Source organism: Elaeis guineensis, chromosome 1 (assembly GCF_000442705.2).
Source record: "Elaeis guineensis isolate ETL-2024a chromosome 1, EG11, whole genome shotgun sequence".
Classification (NCBI taxonomy): domain Eukaryota; kingdom Viridiplantae; phylum Streptophyta; class Magnoliopsida; order Arecales; family Arecaceae; genus Elaeis; species Elaeis guineensis.
The window spans coordinates 119,556,718-119,573,536 of NC_025993.2; the positions used below are offsets into that span (position 1 = coordinate 119,556,718).

Genomic DNA, 16,819 nt, shown 5'->3' on the forward strand with positions numbered 1-16,819 from the left:
AATAATAATTTCATAAAAAAATAATTTTAGATTTTTTTTATTAAAAAAATTTTTTGTCTAAAAAATTTATCAAAAAAAATGACATTAAAAAAATATTCATGATGAAAAATAAAATTAATTTTTTTAATCTAAAAAACTTTTGGTCTATTTTTTTTTTAAAAATTAATTAATCAAAAAAATTATTTTTTTATTAATCAAAAAATTTTATATAAATAGCTAATTAATGATTTTTCTCTAAAAAAATTTTTTCTTCAAAAAAATTATATAAAAAATATAATTACGATGAAAAGTTTAATTTATGTCATTAATAATTGTTATAAGAATAGCTCTTCGATTTTCGCAATAGAATAGACACTATGGAAGATTGATAGTTTTGAAGTCTTCGATCTTCAAAGAGCTCGTCTTCTTCTTGGAGTCTTTATTTCGGAAGTCAGAGTACGAGAATATCATGATGATTCTGAAATCGTAAGAGAAATCCATCAAGACTGAAATTTGGAGGATAGGATAGAGATAGGAAGTTAGAGGTCCAGAAGTTCATATATTGCATGTATGTGAGGATCGAGCTTGAAAAATTCAGGAGAAGTTATATGAGCATTAAAGATCTAGCAATTAACCAGAATCAAAACAGACTTGCAGGTAGTGCAAGTTGTGTTATAAAGCACAAGCTCATATTTATGGTTTGCATTGCTAGGAAGATGAGTGCTCGTATTGTTTATCTTCTTATAATTGAAACTCCTACAGAGATACATTTAAGTATCGATCGATATGAAAAGTGCAGTATCTTTCGAGATCATAAAAGTCATGCTAGAATGTGCTGCTTAACCATATAATTTTTGTATGAAAGGAGACTCCTCTCATGCAGCTTAAGGCAAACATTCCATCAGAAAGATTTATTGATATCACTAGTAACAGTGACAGTGATGAACAAATAAATTTTATGTTATAAATAAACGTATAGTTTATTTCATTAAAAAGGATCTATTCATTTTAATTCATGAATATCACCCACTTTCATTTAATTTTTTTTATAAAAAAAATTCGATCTGGATCATGACTCATATTTGCTTCTTTATCATATAAAAAGATAAAAGATGTATATAGCTACTACAAAAAATAGATGCAGTTGTCTTACACAAAATCAAAAATTTAAATTTTATAATTTTTTAAATTTTTAATTTTTTACATATTGATGATAAAAATATTTTCATCATAAATAATTAAGTATTTATGATGTTAATTTTTTTTATTGTAAACACTTAATTATTTATGATGAAAAATTTTCATCATAAATATAAGCAATTTTTGATTTTTTTAAATTTTTAATTTTTTAAATATTGATAATAAAAATATTTTTATCGTAAATAATTAAATATTTATGATGAAAATTTATTTTTCTTTGTTAACACTTAATTATTTATGATAAAAAATTTTCATCGTAAATAATAAGTAATTTTAAATTTTTTTAAATTTTTAATTTTTTAACTATTGATGATGAAAATATTTTCATTGTAAATAATCAAGTATTTATAATAATTTTTTTATCTCAAATATTTAATTATTTATGATAAAATATTTTTATCATAAATAATATGTAATTTTTAAATTTTTTATTTTTTTTTAAAATATTGACGACGATAATATTTGCATTGAAAATAAATTTATTGGCAATAAAAAATTTTTCATCATAAATACTTAAATTATTTACGATGAAAATAATTTTATCATTAATATTTAAAAATTTAAATTTAAAATAAATGAGATATTATTTATGATGAAAATATTCATCATAAATAATAAATAGACAGTTATTTGTGATGAAAATATTCATCGTAAAAAATTTTTCATCACTAATAGACAGTTATTTGTGATAAAAAAATATTTTCATCGTAAATAATAAATTATTTATGATAAATATTTTTATTATTTAAATATCGTTAGTAGTGATGAAAATATTTTTATCGTAAATAATGTGACTTTTCTTGTAGTGCGATTTTTGGTCAGGCTTCGGACTAGGTTCGAAATAGTTCACGTCATACTTGGGCTCAATTATGGAGCCCGTTTGTATTTCGGATCGGGCTCAGATATACGTTTGGCCGGCTCGGGCCCAAGCCCAAAGTCTAGCCTGATTAGGAGTTGGGCTTGGGCCTAAAGTCCAAACTAATTAGGAGCCAAATCCTATGGTGAATAGCACATCACATTACCCCTTGAATTTCATAAATTCCCAATTGCAATCAACCCAAGGATCCTAATTAAATCTATTGTTCAACCTTGCGGCTAATCCAAATCATTTTCCAATTAAAAAAATCGAAATCATAAAAGTAAATGCTGTTTTTGGGGTGGGGCAGGGGAATTAATTTTAGTTGATAACGATATGTCATCACGGAACTATGCAGAAGAGATTGTTTTGCCCATGGGGAATGGGATGGAATAGCCGGTTTTGCTAAAAATTATCATGTACATACGAACTTGCCATGCTTTTTAAAGGTACTGGCTGTAGTCAACAGCTGCTTCCAGACAAAAAGTAGGATGTGGGTCTCCATGATAAGCTTGATATATTCGAGGAATGATGAAGGGGGGGCCCGAAAACATGAAAAAAAGGCCAATCTCTTGTACGAGAGTATAAATATACTACTATCTCTTCTTCCATACCCTGTTACATGAGATGTAAAGGTACTGTTAGCTAAAGGAAATCCTGAGCGGAATCCATCAAAGCTAACTATTCTGAGAATCGTCCAAATTTTTTATTAAAATCTAACCAAATTCATTAGAAATATTGGGGTCATAATGAGACTATGCCGAGTATGTCTGAGATCCTTGTCATGCTATATTATTGTTGCGTTACTTTAAAGTATCTTCAAATTTTCTATGTAGAGATTATTATTAATGTGCTTAACTTCTCATTTGGGGACTTTGGATGCTCCGAGATTAGCCCTTGTTCATGCGGACTTGGCTCTTTTTCTCGTGAGTTGCGGCCCTTCGAGAGGTTTCTCTTCCGGGCTGCCTATCGTCCTCCTCTGTGGTCTTTTGTGTAGTAGCAACGGCCTTCAACCAGGATTCTTTTTGCTCCTCTGGTTTTGGATGCACCTTCTCCTCCTCTTGCTCCTGGATCATCTTCCCCTCCTTCAACGGTACCGCCACCTCTAACTAGGCTCTTTTGAATCGCCTTCCCCTATTTTGATAGTGCTGCCACCTCCAACCAGGCTCCTTTCTACTCCTCTGATCCTCGTCATGCTACCGCGGATTCCCCCACCGGCTCCGACTGTGCTCCACTGGCGGCAGGATCCGCCATCAGGGATGGAACAATCTGGGATCCAGTAGGTCTGAGTGAAGATTTGGTGGTGGTTGGTGGCAGTTGTCGTCATCATCGAAGACTCAGTAGGTCTGAGCGACTTTGTCCATCAGAGAGGAGCATCGAAGCAGAGGCTGGGGATTGGGTGATGGGCTTAGAAGTTTTTTTTCTTAAATTTTTGTAAGAGAGAGAAGAAGTTGATGTGGGTCGTGTGAATGAAAATCGAATTGGCCCTATTGGGTTCTGGCCAAGCTTGGGTCCAGACTCAAGTCAGGCTCAAACCTGAGTTTTTCAAAAATTTTTGGGTCTAAGCCTGGCTCGAAGCCCGAAAATATATTTCAGGTTGGGCTCGAGCAGGGACGTGACCTGGTCCGATCCGAACTACTTTCAGCCCTAGATTATTTTTGGAGTTGTTACTGGTCATAACTTTCTTTCATAGATATTAGATATTGTTTATGCTAGCAATTCTATTTTTGAGCGGCATTTTCTATGGACCCAGGTGCAGGACATTTTATCTCTTTGCATTCCTTTACTTTTAGTCGGTGATTTTAATTATATTCTAAGTGCTTCTGATAAAAGAGGTGGTGCTCCTTTTTCGATGACTAGGGATGTCAGAGAATTTTGCTCCTTTTTATGTACCATTGGCCTTCTGGATCTTGGTTTTTTAGGTCATATATATCCTTGGTGTAATAATAATTTGGGCTTTGCTAGGATTTGAAAAAGAATAGATAGAGCTTTTGCTTCCATCTGTCAGTTAAATCTATTTCCTAAATTAAATGTGAATTACCTCACCAGGTTCACTTCTGCTCACTGTCCCCTTCTTATTTTTATCATTGATAAGGTTAATAGGGGGCCTAAATTATTTCGCTTTGAAAAGTTTTGGCTTACTTATCCAAGTGTAGGTGAGGTTGTTCAAAAAGCGTGGACTCGCCATGATAATTTTAATCCTACTATAAAGATTTCCTTGTTACTTCACAAAGTTTGACGGGCCCTTAAAAGGTAGAGATATAGTATTGGGAACCTTTCTAATCAAGAGTGGAACTTATACGATCAGATTTTTGAGTTATAAATGCTGGAATCTCAGTGTGTGAGGGTTATCTGTTGATCGATATTTCAAATTACTTGCTCATCTTTGGACTGTCACTTGGTTCTACATTGAATTGAAATTTTGTGGCATTAAAAATACAGAAATAGTTGGCTAAAAGATAGGGATGCTAATACAGAATTTTTTCATTGTTTTACTTTGCTTCAAAGGCGTAAGAATTGGATTCATGCGTTGTCTAATGCACAAGGAGAAACTATTTCTGACCCTGATTCCATTCAAAATCTTTTACTCGACCATTTTCGGGATCGATGGATGGAGGATAGAGAGGTTCCAGTCCTAATTATCTCATTGTCATTGTCCAGTTTAACGTTGAATCAGAGAAATATTTTAATTCAATCTATTACTGATGATGAAATGGAGTTGGTTGTTATGTTCATGCACCCCGACAAAGCTGCGGAGCTCGATGGACTTGATGTCCTATCTGCTATTCATTAATTTTTTCACTCTTCAACTCTACCTGAATCATGGACAGATACTCATATTGCATGGTATCTAAGAAATCTAACCCTCAAATCCTAATGATTATAGACTTATTAGTTTGTGATACTATTTAAAAATTATAGCTAAATTGCTTGTTGGTAGACTCAAGGGGCTTTTGCCGGACTTGATCAAAAAAGAATAAGGTGCTTTTGTCCCTGGGTATTTTATAATTGATAATTTTCTAGTGGCACAAAAAATCATGCATCCTTTTATTTATGCGCCTCAGACAAAGAATCTTATATTATTAAAGTTAGATATGGAAAAAATTTATGATAGGATACATTGGTCCTTTTTGTTGCAAATTTTTAATCAATTTGATTTTTCGGCTCATTTTCTTGTGTGGGTGAGGTGTTGTATCTACCATCCTAGCTTCCTTCGGTTAGTTAACGGATCTCCTTCTTCTCTTTTTAAGGCTACTAGAGGTTTATGATAGGGTTGTTCTTTTTCTCCTTATCTTTTCGCATCATGTGCCGAGCTTTTTTCAAAACTCATTCATTGTGCTGTGCAATCTCAACTTTTGAGGGTTCTTAAAATTCGTGGTGGTCCTATTATTTCGTATTTTTTTTTATGTTAACGAGTGTTCCCTTCTATAATTAATGCTTATGCCAATTACTCGAGCCAATTAATTAACTTTACTAAATCCCATATTATTTTTTGTCTAGGGACAGACTGCAGTATTCAGCATCAAAATCATTGAAGTGTTGAGGGTCTCTAAAAAATAGGCAAATTGACAGTATTTAGGGGTCCCTGTATCTGGTATGTTGCTTCGCTCTTCAGATTTTGAATTTATTTTATCTGAGATCACTTCAAAAATTACTGCTTGAAAGTGGCAAACCTTATCTTCAGTTCATGTTCCTCAATCTGTTTTCTTTGGGGGCATGCTGCTGATCATCAGTCTTTTCATCCGATTTACTGGGATTCTCTTTGCATGCCTAAAAAGAGGAGTGGGTTGAGCATCCAATCCTTGTTTTATTATAAATTTCTTTATTTGTGTAAACATACTGGTCATATTGTGCTTGATCCCATGTCTCTTTGGGCTCAATTTATTAGAGCTAAATATCATGTTTATGGTTCATGGACCAGCTACAGTCTACCTGGGTCATGTTCTATCATCTGGAAGAAGATTTGTTCAGTTAGGCCGTATGTTCAGTTCCAATTTCAGTGGCTTATTGGGTTGGGTTCGTTCATTAACATCAATATTGACCCTTGGATCCCTTTGATTGCTTGGCCTACGTTCATTAATATGGATACATTTGGCTTTAATTTGCAAGTTGCTGACCCACATTAATATGGATAGAAAATGGGATCTTCGTTGATTGACCCACATTTTTTCTATGGATTTGGTTAGAATTATAGCTGCTATCCCCCTTGCTTAAGGTGTATGGACCGATACTTTGGTGTGGGGTCCTTCTAAGCTTGTTCATGTCTCCTAACCGGATATGACTACATTGTCCTTATCTAATACTCAAGATGCTCGAGTTAGGTGTGGCTGGATTTGGTCTCTAAAAGTTCCTCCTCGGGTTAAAACTTTTCTTTGGAGATTAGCTCGGGATAGGTTGCCAAATAAAGTCTTGTTAGGCCATTGTCATATCATTTCAGTTGAGGACAGATTCTGTGATTTTATGTCCCAATCAAGAAGAGTGTTACAGAATTATTGGGAGAAACTTCGCTACATGCACCAAGTGAACTTCTATTCTCATTCTATACCGATATTAATTGATGGATTTCTTATCCAATGCGCTGACAGAGAATGAACAGAAATCACTAGTGGCTTGATTGTTGTAGAGGGCTCGAAATGACTATATTTTTAATGATAAGAATACGATGCTGATGCAAGCTATTTGTTGTTATCTATATTTGCTGCTGATTCAGGTAACACTCTTGTGAGATACTTGCAAGCTCTATGTAGGTACTGGGATAGCCACAACTAAAAAGATTCTCCCCGCCCAGTGTATTGGCTACCTCCTTTCATTGGAGTTTTGAAAGTCAATTTTGATGCTTCTATAACCTCTGATCAAGCTGTGGCTAGCTAGTTATATGATTAGAAATAAGGATGCATTATATTAATTGTTGTTGAGGGTAGGTGGAAAACTTCTTCCTGACCTCTCAGTTCCATTTGCTGAGTTACTTGCTGCGTGGCTTGGAGTTCGCATTGCTCTATTCGAACTCCATGCCACTCATATATGGATTGAAGGAGATTCGGCTACCATGGTATCGTGGCTGAATGATTCGAAGATACAAATATTTAGTCACATCCCCTTTTTAAGGATATAAATCAATGAAAAAATACTTTGCGATACTGCAAGATTACACATACCTTCCGTGAGGCTAATCAAGTTGTTGATTATATCGTCTGTTTGGCTCTTTAGGGAGATTTTAAGTGGACAAAAGAGAATTATACCCTGGATTTTGATTGTAATTATTTTTTGCAAGCTGATGCTAATGGGATCCAATCTGTTAGATAAGCTCAATGGGGGGATTGGACGTATTTTTTTCATTACTCTCCTTTGGTATCATTATCTAGCTCTTTTGTGCTTTATTTCAGATGTTACTGCTCTGGTTGCTATTTTCTTCCAATCTGGGATGTAGGAAATGACTTATGGATGTTTTATGCATTGGAATATTGAATTCTTGCAAATAGACCAGCACATCATGTACCAAGGGGATTATATAGCTGAGAGGCCATGCTTGGAGCTACAGAATGAAGAGTGGTCTTTATCTTATCCTTGCTAACATGGTGTTTTGATTTATACTTGCAGGGTTTGATTTTTGTAAGCTTATTTTGGCCGGTGGGCAACCTGTTATCTCTAACTTGGATCCTCAATTGCCATGTTTGCATCGACTCCCAATACATATTTGCTGATGTTAACATTAGCTACAGCTATGTTGAGGCATATGATATCAATACGGATATTTATGGTTTGGATGAGATAAGAAAGATTAAAAATAAGGGGATGAGTATGAAATCAAGATGTTTTCTGTTTCTTCACTCATATGGTTTAGATCGACATACAAGGTGTGGTATCAAAGCTTCGTATTGAATTTCTACCCAAAAAAAGCTTCTTATTGAAAAAAAAAAAAAGAGAGATGCAAGTATTCTTTCTATTGGTCTTCTTAAAAGAGTAGCGCACAGTTGGAAGTGGATCTTTAGTACCAATCTGGAAGCTAGGTTCGACTGTTTGGTGCCCCCCTCATGTGCTTGGTTGTTCCCTCTACTGATGGTAAGTATGGTCTGGGTTATATTACCCAAACAAAAGGAAACCTCTTGTATATATATTCTATGTTGTATACAAAAGTTATCTTGGGCAAAAAAGTTGGACAATTGACATAGGAAAAAAGATTTATACACAATATGGAACAAAGAAAAAAAAGGAAAAAAAGAAGAAGAAATTTGGGGAAAAAGGTAAAGGAAAAATTGGAAAAAAAAATGGAATAAAAAATTAAGGGATATCTTTAAAAAAAATAAGGAGTGCACTAAGAGGCAAGATCTAACATATTTTTTAGTTTTTCTTTTGCAGGTGGAGTCCTGGATGTATCTAGTACGCCATGTAATTATCATGGATACTTATGATCTCATTAGTAGCTTGCAACCTTAGTCACATTATATGTATCTTTTTCGATTGAGCTTATGTTGCTGCCTAATCCTTGTTTATCTACTGATGATGATTTGATTACTACTTGCAAATTTCTATGTCATTCAGTCACCATTGTTGTGCCCAGAACAATTACATGATTTTATCACACACATCTCCTTGCCATTGAGAAGCCTTTTTATTCCTGAGAACAAAAGTGTTAAGAGATATTTTCAGAGCTTTTATATTTATAATTATGTTTGATGTTGAATTTTGGAATTAGATTAAGATTAGATATTTTCTTAATTGATCTGACCCCATCTTCCTACGCCAAGTATCACAAGATTCAAAATTTGACACAAAAGATGTAGAAGAACTAATTAAATTTTTATTAATTTTGGGAGAAGATATTACATTCAATTTGAACAATTTTTTGGACACAAAGTCCTTTTCAATAAATACATCTCCTTTAGAAATTACAATTTTATTGGACTCTAAGACAACCTTAAAATCTAACTGAATAAATAGAAAACTACTTAGCAAGTTTTTTTTTTATAGTCGGTACATGCTGCACAATTCAAAAAGTTAATGTCTTTCTTGAATTAAACTTTAGATTAACTATTTCTCTTCCTAGTACTTTGTCAACTATCCTGTCACCCATGATTATACTTTCTCTGCTTGATTCTTGATATAAGGAAAATCAAGACCTATCAGTACCGACATGGATGTTGGCTCTGATATCTAACCACCATTTTGAATCTAAATAGGTTAAATTGATAGAAGGGGTAAAAGAAACTGACTTAAAGGATGATGTTTCTCCGTCAATCATGTTAATCTGATGTCTAGGTTGGTTTTGATTCTTTGTATTCTTTTTTTTGTGGACAACCATCTGCTTTTTTTGGTAAAAATATTGAGATATGAGATGATTATCTCAACCACAGACCAAGCAGAATCTCCAACCATCTTGTCCCTTATATTTTTGAATTTGATTGTTAGGTCTAGGCTTTTGATTTTGATACCTGGTTTCCCCTTTTCTTTGAAATTCTTTCTTTTGGCTTTGAAATTTGGATTTTGACCTCCATAATTTTAACCCTTAGGATTCGGACTTGGATTTTGGGATTCAGCAAGATTGACCTTGAATTTAAGCTGGTTTTCTTGAGTTTTTTGAATTTTTCTAAGCCTAAATTGATCTTCTATCCTAATGGATTGAAGAACAGATCTAAGAGTGAGAGAAGACTGGGATCTTTTAAGATCACGAGCAAATTGAGATCAAGAGAGTAGAAGTTTATCTATCAAGTATGATACTTGATAGATTTCATCAAGGATAGATCCCCCTCTATGGATCTTTTGGATTAGATTTTGGAATTGGAGAATCTGATCATTGATGGACATGTTGTCCACCATTTTAAAACTATGGAAGTGAGAAATAGTGAACCTCATAGCCTCCTTATTATCTCGGATATAGGTTTCTTCTAAAGCTTGCCAGAGTTCTTTAAAGATTTTGTATTTTCTATATATATCATATAATTAAACTGATAGGTAACTAAGAATTCTAAACCTATAATGATAATTTATTTTTTCAGAAGGTTTAGAATCTGTGATAGAGGAGGATGATTTGAAAGGAAGTATTTTTTTCTAGAGCCGATAACAAATCTAGAGATATCAACCAAGCTTCTAATTATTCTTGCTATCTAAGAAAATCTTTTCCATTGAATCTATTAGGCTTAAGACTAGATAAGTCTTTAGAACCCAAGAAAAAATATTTAAAAAAAAATCTAAGGAATAAGATTGAGAGAGATAAAAGTTGCAAAAAGAATATATTTAATTTTTTGAGTAATTCCATATCATCGATCTATTTGTAAAGATAAATATATATTTATTATTATTATTATTATTTTCTCTATTGATAGAAAATGATAAATATAATGTAGAGCTAATATTCTATTCTATAAACAGAAATTTAAGTTTTTTTAGAGCTAATAAATTTAAACTGACTAATATGTAAAAAATTTTAAAAACAAACACTATAATTAACATAACTAATTATATAAGATTTGATAAATGAGATAAATATTATGCTAAGATATTTGATGTATTGTTAGTAATTAAATCATAATCGAAACAAGTATTCACCTTAGATTACGTAATAAAATTCATCTCTCATGAAAGCAGATTGTGATCCAATTGAATTAACAATCAAAATCTATTATAAAATTAATATTAGATTAAACTAAAAACTTATAGATCGAAAACGTATAATGCGCTATCCTAAGACGATTTTGGACCCTCGTACAGGATCAAACTCAAAAATTGTGTCCCAAAATATAATTGATGACCTCCTGCTGGCACGATCGTGAAGAGAATGATAGAGAGCTTTAACCCAGCAGATGAAAGACCAAAGAAATTGATTAAGAATGCTTGGAAGAAGAAAGTTTAAAGGAGAAGAGAAATTAGGTTAAAAGCGGAGAGAGTCTTTTCTTGCTTACCCGAACTCCTAACAAAAGGTCCAATTTATAGACCCAAGAACTAGCCATTTGGGATAATCTAATGTTAAAAAATATTAATCACATAATTAACATGTCCAATGGATAGAAAATCATTAATCGGTCTAATGGGTATAAAACCAACGGGCAAAAATCCAATAGATAGAAAATCAATGGGAAAAACTATAATACGATATTTATCTCGAATTAAATAAGAAAACATGATAATAATCCTTAAAAAAAAATAAATAGATGAAAAATAAAATATGGGCCTCGCCACAGAGCGATCACATGCATGCGAGCTGAGTTGGGTCGTGCGTGCATGTGAGATTCATCCCAAAAGTTCAAAAGGTCCAAAGGAAGGATTTTCAATATAAACCCTTTCCTAACTTTTCTTCTATCCAATATGGGACTAATTAAACACTTCAAAGAGTTAGAAATTTGGTTGAAAATTGGTTGGAGAGAATTTTGAGTTTTTAATTCCCTCCAAAATATCAACAGTATTTAATTGCCTTTGGGCAAAAATCCTAGGCTCAAATCAATTTTATTTATGATTTGAACCATGCCAACTTAGATGTAGCCATAGAATATGACGACAAGGACCTACAGTTAAAAAAGAAGGATGAGAAAGATGAACACCTGGATAAGTGTTGGGGTTTAAAGTTGGCTTTAAAGGCAAACATAGGACATGGATTGTAAATGCTTGGCTGCATGTATCATGGCATCAGAAAGGACAATAAAGTCGTCTAATAATGTGGATTTGGAGTGCAAAAAGAAAGGAACTAGATCTACTAAAGCCGTGATTTTTGGGGGACAAATGTCCTAAGCCTGCCAAAGTTAATCATTAAATATAGAAGTTGGTAGATTAGGAACTAGTGAAAAGCGAAACCCTCCAATGGAAATGTGGTATGTTTGATAGGAGAATGTACTAGAGTAAGCCATATGCTGAGACCGTATCAAGAATTTTTTTTTTTTAAAAAAAAAAAGGCCACACGTTGAGGTGATGAGTAGTGTTTTGCTGCCACTTTGTGAGCTTGATCCAATCATCTGCGCCAATTACTCTGGATCATGAGTACTTTTGTTTTCCCTGCCTTTAGTGTTATGTTTATCTTCTCCTACAAGGAGAAGCCACTAGCCTAAAATAAGGTACTCGTAGACCATCAATTCACTAGGTTTATTCAGGCATTTTTAAAAAGTCAACCTACTGGAATATTTGGCCTATGAACCAATCACTTATGCTCAATGCATATCAAGAAGGTTAAGTATGTTATCCACGGAGAAGGTTTCTCTTACAAGTGTGATGAAAAGAGCCATCGACAATCAAAAGAGCAATGCTAAACTAACATGAAAAGCAGACAACTAACCCTAAAAATATTGGTTGGTTAGGGCACAAAAACTTCTTTTTATAGGAGACCCCATTGACCCTCGATCCCTTAAGTTGGAGCGGTTGTACCTTTCATGCAAAAGAATGATTTTTTTTTTATGTGAATGCACCGTTAGATCACATAATAACCACTTGGAGATCTATCTAGTGGATGAATAAAGGAGCTTGAATGATTTTGTATTAGCATGATTTTAAAGATTGCATATCAATCTCTGATAATTTCCTTTTCATCAAAAAAAATCTTTGATAATTTCCTTGTTAACATAACTTCATGGTATTTTTATTTGTTAGTATAAGTATGTATCATTTTTCTTTATCAGTATGATTCTATATCAGTTATTATTATTTTCTTTTTATGTAGTCTGTATACTAGTATAAATAATCTAGGATATATTGAATGAAATTGAAACAAAGATGATAAAATTTTCTCTCTCTCTCTCTCTCTCTCTCTCTCTCTTATTTTTCTCTTCTTCCGCAAATATTTTAATATGGTATTAGAGTAGAAAAATGCCCAGAAGGAAAAAATGAATTTTCTTTCTGTTTGGATGTTTTTCTATCTATGGTTCATAAAAAGAATTTTCCTTCTGTTTGGATGTTTTTCTACTTATGGCTCACTCATCACCCAGTTTAAGGTATTTTTCTTCTTTAATTTTTGGGTGTCTTTCTACCTCTGGCTCCTTCACTGTCCAATTTAAGATCTTTTTTTTTTTTCTTTAGGCATTTTATCTTTGGCTCCTTTGTTATTCAGTTTGAGGTTGTTTCTTTTTGTTTGAATATTTTTCTACCTGTGGATCCGTCACCACCCAGTTTGAAGCATTTTTCTTTTTTATGATTTTTTTTTTTATCTTTGGTACTTTTGCCGCTCAATTTGAGTCCTTTTCCTTTTCTTCTATGGTATTTTTGTCTGCAAAGATTATCATTTGGCTATCTTTTATTTGAGCACTAACTTTTTCTTCTGTAGTATTTTTGTCCACAAGAATCATCCGCTTTCGATCGTCTTTATGTTGAGCATCATTTTTCTCTCATATGGCTTTTTTATTCATAAGGGTCATTGGCCTTCAACTGCTTTCTTGTTGAGCATCGAAATTTTTTTCTATGATATTTTTATGTATCAAAAAATAATAATTTTCAAACTCAAATTGGCACTTATAACGCTACCTTGAATTTGAGGGGGAGCGTTAGTATAATTTTAGAGATCACATATCGACCTATAATAATTTTCTTAGTAACATGATCCCATAGCATTTTTCTTTATTAGTATAATTTTGTATCATTTTCTTTTGTTAGCATAATTTGTATTAGTTGTTATTATTATTTTTTTTAATGTAGTCTGTGCACCAGTATAAATAACATGTGAGACATATTGATTTACCCACCTTAGTGGCATAACTAAGCACATGATTAGCTTTGTGGAGAGCCGAGATGGAGAGATCTACACTATTGCAAATAGAAACAAGAGAAGGATGCACCTTAGTTATTCATTCCTTATACATGGAGAGAGCTACACTACAACAAATATAAGAAAGAGAGATGCATCTTAGCTTTCCATTCCCTATATCACTTGAAAGGTTAACATAGGAGTCTACACATTATTCAAGTTTAAGACTCACTGGAAACCTAGTTCAAATACCACTTTGGACAATAAATACAATAAAACACATCGTGCAACTCCATCTCTATTATATTGCTACAAGAGATCAAGCATGATTTGCCTCCATTGCAAGATCTCGCAGGACAGCCCGACAAACCAATGGCTTCTTCATCTCGAGCGAAAGGCGCAGGCACTCCGACAGCTGCACCGGCAAACTGGTAGCAGTCCAATTATATTGTTGCAGAAGACGTGCGAGCCACAAGTGCACCGTGGTCAAGCCCAAAGCCCTCCCTGGACACACCCTCCGGCCGGATCCAAATGGTGAGAGCCTTAGGTCCGAACCTAGTATGCCCACATCCTCTTGGAGGAACCTCTCAGGTTTAAAGGCCCACGGATCCTTCCATATGGATCCATCATGAGTGATCGCCCACATGTTCACCATGGCCGTTGTCCCTGCCGGAATGAAGAACTTGTCCACGTGGACATCCCGAATGGCCAGCCTTGCCCATGAGAGGAGTGGCCCAGGTGGATGCAATCGTAGGACCTCCTTGACAATGGCTTGAAGATACCGGAGATTCGACATGTCGGAATCTTGCACAGGTCGGCCACCGACGAAGGCGTCGAGCTCTCGTTGGGCCTTGGCTTGGATGCGAGGGTGTAAAACCATTCTTGCCATGATCCATTCCAAGAGGATGGCAACTACATCTGTTCCTCGAAATATCATTTCCTGCTCAAGACAATGAAATCCATCAAAACAATCCATCGTAGTCTGATCCGCGATTTCATAAGAATTCAGTTAGTCAAGTCTACTATTTCGTATACCGAAGAAAGGTTTGATAACTCAGAGGTGCAAATGAGTCGGATAGAGTTTGAATCCTAAAGCATATCTGTGTTTAGAAATTATATCACCCATTTACCGAACTAGTTTAGGTAAGACTCATTAGGTTGTATGGTAATGGACTAGATTTTTGAGTTTGTTTTGAATCAGGTCCAAGTTGGAACTCGTTTTATGACGAGGATAAAGGTATACCACCCAAACCAGATCCATAGGTCAAAATTTTGGACTCAGATCAGGTACAAAAGGGTTCTCAGGCTCATATGCACCCTTATGATTGTCTAACTAATTAAGAAAAGATTAGGTGGGAATCAATTGCCCTGTTGGCACCGAACATCACTTGTCAAATCTCATTCCGGACAAAGTGGAACTAGGGAGCTATCTGCCTCCTTGAGTCTGAAGCCTATAGTGGATATTTAGGCCACTTCCAAAGTAAATTATTTAAGGTCTTTGTCCCAGCCAAGAGGCCGAAGTATCTTAGTATTCACAAGAAAAGAAATTTTTCCTGAGAAAAAACTCGCTGGTGCAGAAATAGCAGGTGAACATTCCACAGAGAACTATATAAAGGATACAAGAAAGAGAGATTACTCACCCAAAGAACTGCTATTATATCCGAATCACTGAGGCTCTCTTCCTTTGGCAAAGCAAGCAGCAAGCTTAGAAAGTCATCTTGCTTGCAGAAGTCACCCTGTCTTCTCCTCTCTTCCACAATTTTACCAATGAGAGCTTTAACCCTAACAGTCAGTTGCTCGCACCTTCTTCCCACCCCAGAGAAATCCAAGAGACCACCTAATGAAAAGTAATCCTCCAAGTTAAACTTCCCTATCAACTCATACCCTTCCCTAACCATCTCCATGAACTCTTTCCCCTCCTCCAATTCCCCAGGTGACTTCCCAAACACACTCCCCACGATACTCTCCAAGGAGCCCTTCTGCAACACTCCCCTCAAGACCACCATCCCTCTCCTCTCCATCTCTTTAGACACTCTATGTATCATGCCGTCGGCCACTCGATGCCGGAGGCTCTCCAAGGCTGCAATCCTCCGAGGGGAGAACATGTTGTTGGCGGCGATGCGGCGGAGGTGCCGCCAGTAATCGCCGGAGGGAGCGAACCCGATGGCCCGTTCGAACATGAGGAGCCTGGCCGACACCTTAGTCGGCCGGTCTCCGAATGCTGCGCTGCACAGGATCTCCCTGGCAGTGTCAGGGTGGCTGCTGATCACCACCGGCGTTGCACCAAAGCTGAGGGCCATGAGGCGGCTCGCATGGTGAGATTTCGATAGGTCGGATAGCTTGCGGTGGGCAAGAGGACCCATGAGAGGGAGGCTGCCGAGCAACGGCCACCCGATCGGCCCGGGGGCTATCGGACCATTCCCTGAGTACTTGTGCCATGCAAAGCCACTAGGAACAAGCCAGGTGGTCAAGAAGAGTGGTAGAATGAAGGAGAGGGTGAAGAGAAGGAAGAGGAAGTGCCATGGAGCTTGGTTGCGAGCCGCAAGGCATAAGATGAGTAAGAAGAGGCTGGTCATCCAGTGGATTCTCATTTGAGGAACCATTGGAAGGAGCACAAGATGTTTTGGAGTTTGTTTAGTGTCAAATGTAGAGCGTGGCAGGGGAAGGCACTACTCCACTCCCTACTTATAGGGAGAGGAGAGCGTTTTGGTTGGACAAAGCCGGAACTGAAAAGCTTTTTAATCTCTCCTCTGATCTGGTAATGGGCCCCGGGACCAAGATAATTGCTATCAAGACGCCACGTGGGCCCGTACCTTTTCGCGCGTGGAGTGCATAGATCTCACCATGGCCATAAAATTTTCACCAACCAATGGGCCGCAGGATAATTTGAAATTGTCATGTATTTTCGAATCAAAATCCTTTGTACTGATTGGACTTGTCAAATGAGTATCTGGATTATAACTAGCACCATCGTATAATTTGTTAGTGCAATAATGTCTTAAAAGATATAACAAGATGGGACGTCGACAAAATTTTTTTAAAAAATCATAAAATTATATGTACGATTGGGAAACTGAGCAGTGATATGATTGATGGTCAGCTAACGATCATAATTTATTATCTGACTT

The 16,819-nt window shown here is 35.5% G+C and overlaps 1 protein-coding gene across 1 annotated transcript; it reads right to left on the reverse strand.

The window, feature by feature from the left end:
- Window positions 1–13,775: 13,775 nt before the first annotated feature.
- Window positions 13,776–16,348, reverse strand: LOC105032456 (cytochrome P450 78A5). Its single transcript, XM_010906910.3, has 2 exons — window positions 15,332–16,348; window positions 13,776–14,631 (listed from the first exon to the last, which is right to left on the reverse strand). Exons 1-2 carry the CDS (start codon window positions 16,292–16,294, stop codon window positions 14,011–14,013), a joined length of 1,584 nt encoding a protein of 527 aa, XP_010905212.1. The 5' UTR covers window positions 16,295–16,348; the 3' UTR covers window positions 13,776–14,010.
- Between the last annotated feature and the right edge of the window lie 471 nt (window positions 16,349–16,819).